Below are 12,736 nucleotides of genomic sequence, written 5' to 3' on the forward strand. Positions count from 1 at the left end.
CCTTTTATAAATGATAATGTAAAAATAAATCAATTATAGCAACACATAGAAACTTTCTTTGTATTAATCTCTCTGCACTCAAGTACTAAATACACATAAATTAAAGGTCTAACTTTAAATCAGCATTGACTCTAATCAATATAACTACCCATTTTGAAGTTAATTGCTTTTGTTTTTAAGACTATAAGAATCAAGAGAATTCTTAAATAAAATTTATTAAATCTATTTAAGATCCTTAATTCCATGATAGCCTATTTAATTATCATATAATCAATAGAATTTGCATTAAAAAATATAATTAAAGCATTAGACAACAAATCCTAACAACCTCGATTAAATTCCTTACATATTTGCTATACTTTGACAGACAAAAAATCTATAGTGACATTAGGTTGATTTTAAATAAAAAGATTTGATAGAAAGGTAATATAAATAAAAATATTTTTGTATTATTCTGAGCACTGAAAATAAAAGCCAGGTTGGATGATCACCACAATTAATGACATTCAAATCAAATTCCATTGCCAGAGAAGAAATATTTTGGTTTCTACCACTAAAATATTGTTTGGATGAAGGGGGAGGATGGGCCCAGAGGCTTACCCTTTTTTAACCGTTTGAGCACTAATAACACTGTATCATTTCAAAATTTAAAAAACAGTAATAAACTAATATTATACTGAAATTTACCAACCTACTCTCAGAAAGGTTCACACAACAAAATAACTTTCTTACTGAGGTTTTCTGAACAGATCCAAATAGTGAAATATTGCTGTGTTTCTTGAGAGAGACGCATGCCTTCCATTATCTGCTGCACTGTGGTATTATTTCCATGCTTCAGCTCAACAGAACGATATGATCCATCCATTCTGTATATTCGAACTTTTTCATACTAGTACAAAGAAAGATAATATATTGTGCAACCTAGTTAGAAATCACACACTCCAATCCAACAAAATGCTTTAATTTCAACTTCTTCTGCTTTATTTATTATAAATCTCTAACATGGAAAATACCATAAAACCTGCTTCAAGTGAGAATCTGGCAATTACTTTTAAAAATTTTACTTCCATTATTTATATTTTCTAAAGTTTTCCTCTGGATATTCCATGGTCAAATAAGTTTCAGAAACTAAGGCAAATAGTTTTTTTAAAAAATTCAACTTCAGAGGATATTTTAAAACTGTTAATGTACAATTAAATGTCAGGGGTACACAGACTGGTTAACTAAATCTGGCGTTAGTCAAGTACCTCATGAGTCTAGTGGGCCACAAATTATACTGGAGAAATGTATACCAGCAATAATTTATCCTAAGAGGAATCTGTGATACAAGACTTTTGAGGTAAAAGTTATGGAACAATGGACCTTACGCCGTCCTAGAGAAAAATATTCTCAATATATTTTTATTGTTAAGGAAGTAATTAAAGACTTCATACAACTTCCAGGATAGTTCGTTTTGAGTAAAATTACCTAATTTCTCTTATTTTATACATTGTAATAGAAAAATTATACTAAGAAAAGTGTTTCAATTATACAATTAGAAAATAAACTGCAATGAAGTATAAGGGTGTCCAGACCACTTATCTATTTTCTTGCCTTTGTCTTGTGCTCATGGAATAATGTTTAGACAAATGTGTATGAGCATATGTGTAATTCTCCTTAAAGGGAGAGATTATATATTCTTTATCATTTATTACTTTTACTTTCAGCATTTCATGGTGTTAAATTACCAGAAATACTGAACAAAGACTTATTGTCTAGTTGATGGGAATGTCTCAGACAGATGGGTCATATCTGTTGGTATCAAACTTATCCTTTATCTGTTGTTATAAATCCTTTAATCTGGTTTGCAAGTTTTCAAAGTTTTTAAATTCATCATAGTTTTATCACACTAATTTTTAGGCATAAGTTGAGTTTTTTCTAGTTGTTAATTCTTCTCTACCTTAATGTTACTGCTAATTATTTTGACATAATTAGATGGACAGGCCAAGTTAAACTGTCAAAACAAAGAGCTAGGAAATCACCTATTTTAACCCATTTACTTTCTTAAGGAGGAAATGAATCTGTAAAAGATAAGTAACTTGCTGAAACTAAATTAATAATGTGTAATGGTAATATTTACAAATATAAAATATTGTAGAGAAGGTCTAAGTAGAAAGGTATGCTTTAATGACTAGAATGCAACTTTTAATTAGCACACCAAGCATAGAGATTATACAGGAGATTAGGTTAATTTTAAGTTATTAAAGACTTATTTATACAAGTTTCATTTTGTTATGGAAGAATAAATATCTGGGTGTTAGGTTTGATAACAAATTTAATACCTATGGAGTCTAACCATGAGGTTTTATAAAAGCAGTAAAGAAGCCGCCCAGCCATTCACCCTTCTACTCTTGCCATAGATCCTCGAATTACTTATCAATTTAAGTACAATGCTTGGCTTTAACTATAAAGGTAATTCTTACTGGTTTGTTGATGGCTTCCTTCAACAATTTTGCAGTTTCTTCCCAATTATTTTGTTTGTTTTCCTCACAGATATTTAAGGGGGATCTTCCTTGTTGGTCTGTTATGTGCTAGAAATGTGGAAAAGGATAAAGAAAAAAGGCATTATAGTATTCTAAGGAAAAATATTCAATCAATCAAAGTTTCATAAAAAACAGACTCTTCTCAAGTATTAAGTAAATACTAACCAAACTCAATATATATTATACTTAAAATAAACATGGATTGCCAAAGATAAAGGATTCAAAGCACTAATCAATGTGATTGTTTTTTAAAAGTTATGATTATAGCTACAACAAAGGTTTTGTTACAACTATTATTTCTCCCTTCACAAAATATTTGTTAATATAAATTCTAGGAAGTGGGTAGAAAATGCTTTTCATTCTTAAAGATACTTTAAGGAAATATAATATAAAATATATTGAGAAAATACAATATAAAATGAAGAGGTTAAATTTTATGTACATTCTGGAAATGGACAGTGGTGATAATTGTACAATAAAGTGAACATACTTAATGCCACTCAACTGCACACCTAAAAATGGCTTAAATGGTAAACTTTATGTATAATTTACCAAAGGCATAATTTACCAAAATAAAAAATATCTATGTACAAAAGCAAAGTTTATGAATATTTATTCTATATAATAAGTGAAATTTGTTTTCATTTTTCAGCTGATCTTTCAAGTATACAATTGAATATTTTAGTGTCATAACTTATTACTCACTGTTTAAACATTTAAAAAAAAAAAACCCAGAAAAATAACTTACTCTGTCAACTTCTGGATGGTTTAAGAGAATCTGTACTATTTCGGCATGTCCTCCTCCAGCAGCAAAATGAAGAGGAGAACTAAGCTGTCCATTTAAAAGGTTTGGATTGCACTTTCCTTTCTCTAACAATATGCGAGTGGCCTCAACTTTTCCATACCTTAAAAATAAACAAAAACTAAAGTCATCTGAAATGTTTTAGAACTTCAAATTTTAGATGACATCCCAAAGAAATCTAAGATTTTTCTAGGCGGAGAGCCTAGAAAATTTATACCAATTCAGATATTGGTATAAATGTTTTCAGTGCCTAGGGATTTCTTATGAATTATTCTGGTTAGATTTGACAGTGTTTATTTCTGATCGACTAGGAGAAAATAGAATCTCAAACACAAGACAGCATATGATAAAGAACTACTGCACATAAAGTACGAAAATTATAAATTAGGGAGATAAAATTTTTAGTCAAAAATATGTTCAGAATCAGAAAGTAACTCATAAACTTAATGCTTTTCACAAAGACCTGACTGTGATTTACAATAGGCCCAAAGATGTAATTCTTTATGTAGCTGTTGTATTAGGTAATATATGAGACACAAAGATACAAGGTCTCTGCTCTGATAAAGGTGTATGTACAATGTAATCAGAGAAGTAAAAAACATAGGACAGTTACAGAATGCTCTAAAATTTAAGTAACAGTTTGAGATAACAAAATAAGACACTATGTGCTTATCAAATCAAGATAGTATATAATCAATGCTTTAAAAAAATGTCAGAAAAGGAAGATTACAATTTCAGTCTAAGATGGTCCTGTAAAGTGTTTTGATAGAAGAACAATTTGAACTGGATTTTAAACAGAAAGGAACAAAAGTGATGTTGAAGGGAGGTAAAATATTTTAGGTATCATGAAAAGGAGTAAGCAAAGCAAGGACCCAGAAAAGTACAAATCATATGCCAGATACAGTGAGTTCACCTTTTGGTTACAGCCAAACACATAAGGCTGCTACTTGAAGCAATGGTGGAAAAGTAATTCATTTTTTTAAAATAAATGAGCGAGATGGGGAAAGAGGAAAGAAAATTTGCTTTTAGATATGTGCATTTGAGGAGAAAACCATACATCTTCAGAACTGATCTAATTTGCCCTCAACCTTCCTTTCTTCCTCTTTACATACCCTCTAGTTTTCCTATGCCCTGAACCTACCATTTGTTCATGTGACTATTTGCTCATGTTCATTGCTATTCCTAAGATGTCATTTTTCTTTCTCATTTTGTTCAGGTTAAATACTATTATTTCTCTGAAACAGTTTAAATTCTACGTCTTCCGTATTCCTACTACATTTTAACATCTTATTTTTGCTTTTATTATGGGGCTTATCTCATTTTGGCTACTTTCACCCTTGTTTATATATGTTTCTTCTTGATATTCCGGGAAATTCCTTGAGGGTAGGAACAGCGGCTTTGCATTCTCCAAACTGCCTTATGCATAAAAATGAGTGACTGAACTGTTCAGTAGGCAACTGAAAATATAAGCCTGGTGCTTAGAAGGAAGGCAAAGGCTCAGGAGATCTATCTAAGAATACACAAATTCATCTAACCCAAAAGAATAACTGTTAAGTCTGGGAGAATGAAGTCCTTCTGAGAGAAAATTTAAAGAAAGATCATCTTGGAACAATGAAATGTATCTTGAAAAACACTCTTTCAGGACAGGAAAAGATACTAAGGGAGCAATTCAAGAAGTAACAATTAAAGTAATTAATAGAAACATACATTTTATATGTGCCTTAAAATTTTCAAGGTACTTATATAATTACTTAATCTACACAGTAACTTACAAGGCAGGCAAAGGTATTTTTTTATTGTACAGATAAGAAATGAAGATAAGAAAATGAAGCTTGAACCAGTTAAATAACTTGCCTAAGGTCTCATAGTTACTAGCCAGAGTTAAAATTCAGTTTTCTAAATCTTAGCATAGCAGTTTCCATACTGTAACACATGCCTGAGTCACAGAGTAGAGGCCAGTAATCCAATAATAATAATTATTATTATAATATCTTGCATTGTACTGACCTTCATTTTAGCTCCTTTTTGCCCTTTCAAACTCCAATTTATTCTTACAATGAAGGAGTGGTCAATGGTATTAAATGCTGTTTATCAGGGAAAGAGATTAAAAACTCAGAACATTCATAAAGATTGAAAAGAGAAAGCAATGAGAATGACCTACTCACCTCTGAAACCTGGCTATGAAAGGAAGGAAAGGAACATGATAGTGGCCAGAAGAGGCAGCAGGTTCAAATTAGGTTCTTTTCAGGGAGGGAGAGAAGCACATATGTTTAAAGGTAAGAGGAAAGCAATTACAGAATGGGAGAAAGTGAATTTAACGGGTAAAAAGAAGGATTTTTACTTATATACACTATGATACAGGGAGAGATAAGAATAAAAACTGATCATTAATGTTGGGAAGGACATTTTGAATCTTTCAATTTTCTTTGAAAATATGAATATATCTATCTGATGAGAATAGAGAAAAAGTAGTGAGAGTTTAAGAGCTTAAGAGTAGGAAGGTTTAGAACAACTTGTAAAGGAAGACTAAAAGGCTGACAGGATGAATGAGACAGAAAAGATAGACAACTAAGCTACAGTGAAGGTCCAAATGAAATCAGGTGGAGTAATTTGCAGGAAGCCAAATCATCATAGTTCTATAACACCCTCTAGCAATGATGTCATTCAAGCCTGAAAGTACTATCAGAGAGAGGATACTAGTTTGAGAGAGGTGAGAGAATACGGGATGTCAGTGAGACATTTACTGAGTGCCTGACAAATTACTCATATAGGGAGATAGCCAACTTAAATGGTTTTGGACAATGGTAATTCTAGTAAAGAATAGTTTTTAGGTATGTGGTCACCAATATGAGACTTTTAAAAGCAATCCTATTGGTGATTTAATTAAGTCGTTCTCAAAGAGTGATCCAGGAACCCATGAGTATTCCTAAAACTTTTTCAGGGTGTCTTCTAGGTCAAACATATTTTCATAAGTCTAAGAAGTTATTTGCCTCTTTCACTCTTATTTTCTCCTAAGTGTAGCAGAAGTTACATGATTTGCAATGTTATAACAACTCACAGGTAGAATGTAAAACAATGCTACTCTTCTAATTTTTTAAAATTTGGGGAAATATGTTATATTTCAGAAAATTGTGTTATTTACATTAATAGATGTTTGCTATTTTAAAATGAATTAATAAATACTTAAAATAGTTTCCAGTTTTAACTTACAGTATGGTAAATAATACCAGATAAAATTCACATCGACAAAAGCTCTTTGGGATCCTATAATTTTTATGAGTGAAAAGGGATCCTGACACCAAAGTTTGAGAACCACAGATCTCATAAAAACCCTCATTTTTAAAGATGAGAAAACATATCAACATGTGTAAAATATCTTGTCTAACCCCATAAAGATAAATTTCTAAGATAAAGTAATTTAGGTTCCTTACTAAATAGCTGAATCCGTCTTCATCCAAATTCACATCAAATGATCCATCTGATTAAAGTATTGCAAGGTGACCTATACCTACTGGTATATTAAACTTGGTTATTATTTCTAGCTAACATAAAATTAATTTTATCAAAGGATAAAACTCTTCCTTGGTGTATTGTAGTAATAAGATTTTCCAAATAAAAATACTACAGATTAATGAATTTTAGCTTTAGACATCAAAATCTTTAAATTACTACAATACTTTAATAGAAACAACCAACATTTATTGAGTGCTTATTATATGCCAGTTACTCTCAAAGCATTTTTTTGGACTTTCTCCTTTAATCTTAAGAAAGGTACTATTATTAAGCCCATCTTGTAGAAAAAGAAACATATCCTTAGAGACATTAAGTAATTTGCCAAAGGCTATATTTCTAGGAACTCAGAATTCACTGAAACCTAGGGACAATCCAAAGCACATTAAATACTATACCATACTTCTGTTTTTATGTAACAGGTAGTTGAAAGTATTACCATTCTTTTATTAGAGAAGAAAATAAGCCCCTGCCACAAGAAAAAAGGGGGAGGGGCAACAATATAGCCAAATATAAATTTGGGATTCCTCAACTAAAATTCATTGCCTCTGTCTTTTCTAATTCCACAGTGTACTTTCTTAGTGTTTGAAATTATATTCTCTTTTTTTCCTTTTTAGTTCTAGGTAAACCATGTTGTTATTTTAATACTGTTGCTGCTAGCAATATTTACTAGTAATCTGAAGAAACAATTATATGTTTAGCTGAAGAAGATTTAGGGTAGCTCTTACCAAATCTAATATAAAAATTCCCTGAAATGGGGAAAGAACACATATATAGAATAAAGGAGCATTATTTTAAACAAACATAAAAATTAAGAGCATATTTACTGAATAAAGGAGAACACTTTTAAAGAAATAGCTTATTTTTAAGAGAAAAGATGTATATTTAAAGCAACTACATTTAGCTTCTTGATCACAAGTATTGGAATCAGTGAAATCAAAAGAAGCTGAGCTGAAAATAACTCTAGACATGATCTAATTAATGTACTTTATAGATTAAAAAAACTGAGATGCCAAGAGGTAGAGTGCCTTGCTCGATGTCATGAAGTTAAGAAGTTGTGAACATATTATAAGCAGTAAATACTGTAGGCACTTCTTAAGCAAGCCAAAGAAGTTCACTTTAAACAATATGTCAAAAGCAACTTTTCCATAAGAAAAATGGTAAATAACTTTATTACATCCTTTCTAAAGCATGAGGGTATAACAACAGTTAACTATTGCTATGAATACAAATTTAAGAACTCAGCCCAGCTAAGGAGAAAAGTTACTATCATGTGAGAAGAGTGAGAGAGCAAGAACTAACTACATTGGGCAGTGCAAAAAGCTAACCTCAGTCCTGTGACCTAATCCCTTTCATCTAAAAAAAAAAAAAAAAAAAAAAAAGGAAGGCTTTGAGTCTAATGAAGGTTTTTGGGGTTTTCCTGATAGCACGGCTTCCCAAAGAACTAAGAGGATACTAAAAGGTCAAATCGTAAGTAGTTAACACATGTAAATTTTATAGTAGGGATAAACAAACATAACAACTCTAATATAAAAAAATAGAAATTGCAAGGGTACATTAGGGACCTTGTAGTGTGCAATGACACTTGCTAGTCATCAGCTATCCTACTGTATGACCTGGTAATGGCCTGAGAACACTAACAATACTTTTCCTATGGAGCAGACCTTGCAATTCTAAATGGAGGCACATATACAGTAATCAAAGATCTAAATAGAAAACTCATAAAACAAACACGGTAGACAAAAAGTGGCTGAGAACAGTTTTGAAAAGAAGTACTAACATTTATAACTAAGGAACAATTCTTTCTAAAAAGAAAGTAATAAGTAATTTATTTACCAGCATGCATAATGAATGGGTGCCCAGTGGTCACTATCTAATTGGTTGACTGAAAATCTTTCATTGAGAAGACGGCTTAATAACTCTGAATCTCCTTCACAGGCACTTCGATGGAGAGGAAAATCATCTACCCACTGTCGTTCCCTATTTATAAAAACAAATGAAAAAAACCACTGTTGAAATTCAAATTGTTTCAAAACAAATGTGACATATCTATGAAAGCTATTATCACTGAGTAGGTACAAACTATATCATTTATGCAATGATTATATTACATACAAATTGTATATATCATTTTACATTATTATAATATCAGAATATAAGTATAGTACTTGTCTTCTGTGACACTGCTCATGCTTCTTTGCCATTTTTCCTGTTTGGGAATTTGGATTTTAGAGTAGTCTGGAGCTCCTAGACCAAAGTATGGATTTATTACTACTTTATCAACCTAGAAAAGGAAAATAAAACAAAAAAACCCGTAAGAGCTTTAGATACTTGACTCTAATATATATAGATAGAGCTAAATATGGGTGCACCTTAATGTTTACAATTAGTAACAGATGCATTTATTGCAGGGAAAAAAATTACATTTGAGATGAAATGTCTTTTGAAATAAGAGCCAACATTCATTCGACTCTTACCCGGTTTGTGTACTGAAGATCTGATCCAAACAAAGGATTGTAAATACAGGTATCTGCTTTCTCTAGGGCTAACATTTTACTCTTTATTTCTAGTGCACTATAGCCCATATGTAGTGAGTTTTCTGTCTGACCCGATTCAGTAGCATATGCAGGATTTATGACATTAGTTTTTATCCGCTCCAGAGGAGAAGGTCGGAATAAAGCTGGAATAAAGTGAGATTGTGCATGACGTTCATCTAACCACCTGGCAAAATAAAAAGTGATAGTAGAAATATTTGTTCAGAAGCGAAGGTAAAAAAAAGTTAAGACTACTATCCAATTCTGATATGTGACACTTTCTAATATTCAGATTTTTATAATTTTAATTAGTGTTGGTTATGTATTTCATTTATTATTAATAAAAGTTTTGTTAATGGACACAAAAAACTATTTCTAAAAATGCATATCCATTATAATAATAAAAACCCTTTTCAAAAAACATGAAGCACTTTTAAAATCTAAACCACTGAGATATAGGTACATTAGCCCTGTTATTACAGAAAGACAAAGACACGATAGGTTAAACAACTTGTTCACTGAGAAGAGTAACAATACTAAATCTAGTTTTATAACAAAGGCGTCTTAATTAAGCCAAGGCAATCTTTGTTACTTTTAATGGTAAAATTAACACATTGCAAGCAAACAAGGACAATCCTGTCTTTGGAGTTTTTCATTTTTATATTATACTTCAAAAACCATTTCTTACAAATCAAAATCACAATGAGATAAGCTGTTAGAATGGCTGTTATCAAAAAAAAAGCAAGTATTAAGTGTTGGAGAGGTGTGGAGAAAAGGGAACCCTTGTATGCTGTTGCTGGGAATGTAAATTGGTGCAACCACTATGGAAGCAACATGGAGGTTCCTTAAAAAAAATCAAGAATATAACTACCGAATGATCCAGCAATTCCTCTTCTGAGTATCTACCCCTAAAATATGAAAACACTAATTTGTAATGATATCTGTACCCCTACGTTCATTGAAGCATCATTTACAATATTCAAGATCTGGAAACAACGTAGGTATTCATAGACAGATGACTGGAAAAAGAAGATATGGGGTGTGTGTGTACATATACACATACACACACAATGAAATAGTATTTAGCTATAAAAAAATGATAAAACATTGCCATTTGTGACAACATGATGGCTCTTGAAAGAATTATGCTAAGTCGGACAGAAAAAGACAAAAACTGTATGATTTCACTCATATGTAGAATATGAAACAAAAAGAAAAAACTAACAAAACAAACAAAAACAAACTCATAGATACAGACAACAGAATGGTAGTTACTAGGAAGGTAAGGAGAAGGTAAATTGGTTAAAGGGGGTTGAATATATGATATGGGAAGGAAACGACACTTTGGGTTGTGAGCACGCAAGAGAGTGAGTATACAGGTATCAATTCTAATGCTGCACATCTGAAATGTATATAATGTATATAATGTATATAATGTTATTAACCAATGTTACCTAAATTTAATTTTTAAAAAACTTACCATTTATTAATATACACATATTATTTATTCCATTATTTTCTTCCCAAGTGTTGGTATCTATCAGAACTAATTTCTACTATTAACATGTATTTGATTTACTAAAAATATTTTTAATGGTAGTCCTTACTTATCCAAGGCTATTAACATCCTTGCTGTAAGTGTAGCAAAGTGAGTACTGGATTCACTACAGACTCGCATAATATCTTGTAAGCAGTAAAAAATTGGGCATCCTGGAGTATATGTATATTTAGTATTATCTGAAAAAGAAAAATGAAGAATGATGCTGTCATATAAATCGTTTACAATTGCATGTTTTTTATTTAAAAATACACAGTATGTTAAACAAATGTTAAGTATAACTTATATTGTTTTAGATTTGGAATTAGAAGACCTGGATTCAAGTAATGACCCGTTCTATGACTTTATCCACTTGGGTGAATGTACCATTTAGAAGCTTGGAGAACTGAAGAAATTATTTCCTCTTTCTTTTTCTCAGCTCTGATTAATACTGAAATTTTTCGCCTAAGTATGGCTGGAGAACAAAAGTATATCAAGAATGCTAGAGCTGGCTAATAAAATATGTATAAGTACTGTGTCGCAGCAGGCCGATGGGATGTCCACAGTGGACCATTAATATACAGTTACTATTATTGGTACCTTACATGAGGCTAGTACTCTATAGGTTCCAAAGTGATTTTCATATCTAATACCTCACTGAACACTTCCTGCAAGACACACCAAGTAAGAGCAGATACCCATGTTACAAATAAATAGCTGAGGCTTAAAGAGGTGATTTGCATAAGGCCACAAATTAGTGAGCTGCAAGGTCTGCACTTAAATTCACTACTCTTTCTATTATTCCAGCATGTCAAAGGTTCAAATTATATTTTCATATTAGATATAAGTTCTTTAAATAGTCACCATTGTTGGAGTATTTTATAAATATTATTGATACTTTCCTGTTCCAAATACAAGATAGGTCCTGATCACAATCTCTTTTAATTTTCCAAAATACTTAAATACCTATTTCTATTCTATCTACAGCATATCCTTTAAAAAAATCCCTTATTATAACCTGAAAACTTTTAGTTTCAATTATGGCTTCCCTCCTCACTTCTTTATCCTACTTTCAAAAACAGAAACAGAAACATTACTGTTCTGTCCAGAAGCTTGAATATTACTTTGAAATCAAAACATCCTTAAGTAACTAATTTCTCCGTTTTCTATTAATTTGAAAACATGTATTTTACAATAGTATTATAGTAGTAACTATGAATGCAAATTCCTAAATTCCTCAATAAACTTTAACTTAGCATATAAGGCACAAAAAGATTTATAAGATAAAACATAGACTTTACCTTTGACAACCGATGGAACAATAAACAATGCTGCTTCTCTGCCCATCTTCTCCCCATCCAGAAGAAATTTCTTCAGCAGTATCACTCGTTTTCCTAATCATTTTTTAAAAAGTCAGTAAAGATAAAAATGGGCTTTTAAATTTTATAAATTTCCTTGAGAATCAGAAAAAAATTAAAAACCAGCATTAAGAGGAATTAAAATTTAAAAAGTCAATTTTATTATGCCCTAATAAAAACTGATAATTCTGATAATATTCATTCTGTGGACAATGAACAGTAGACTCATAGTACCAGTCTTGACATATTTAAGACAAGCTTCCTATGCACAACATGGAAAACTGTCCTGCTAAAGACTGACAAAGCAGCTGAACAGCAAGGCATCTTGCTGGGTCAAAAGGCATATACTTCCTTGCTCCATGGGGATGTAGACAGTAAGAATTTTACTACAGTATAAGCTGGCTAAGGAGGGTGGTATATATAAGTTGCAGAGTCTTAAAGTTTAGCATCTCTTCATTTAATTTTTAACTCCT

General features: G+C 31.3%; 1 protein-coding gene across 3 annotated transcripts in view; it reads right to left on the reverse strand.

Annotated features, from left to right (window-relative positions):
• Positions 1-12,736, reverse strand: part of KRIT1 (KRIT1 ankyrin repeat containing) — a 32,949-nt gene that overhangs the window by 11,876 nt on the left and 8,337 nt on the right. For all 3 annotated transcript variants that reach the window (XM_036230341.1, XM_016161300.2, XM_016161297.2), the window contains 8 exons: positions 12,207-12,299; positions 10,976-11,105; positions 9,312-9,555; positions 9,003-9,118; positions 8,671-8,814; positions 3,271-3,427; positions 2,463-2,570; positions 733-889 (listed from right to left, as the gene is read on the reverse strand). In XM_036230341.1, the coding sequence (XP_036086234.1) occupies positions 733-889; positions 2,463-2,570; positions 3,271-3,427; positions 8,671-8,814; positions 9,003-9,118; positions 9,312-9,555; positions 10,976-11,105; positions 12,207-12,299 (1,149 nt within the window). The remainder of the gene's footprint in view (positions 1-732; positions 890-2,462; positions 2,571-3,270; positions 3,428-8,670; positions 8,815-9,002; positions 9,119-9,311; positions 9,556-10,975; positions 11,106-12,206; positions 12,300-12,736) is intronic.

The sequence above is a fragment of the Rousettus aegyptiacus genome, unplaced genomic scaffold (assembly GCF_014176215.1).
Source record: "Rousettus aegyptiacus isolate mRouAeg1 unplaced genomic scaffold, mRouAeg1.p scaffold_m13_p_13, whole genome shotgun sequence".
Lineage (NCBI taxonomy): Eukaryota > Metazoa > Chordata > Mammalia > Chiroptera > Pteropodidae > Rousettus > Rousettus aegyptiacus.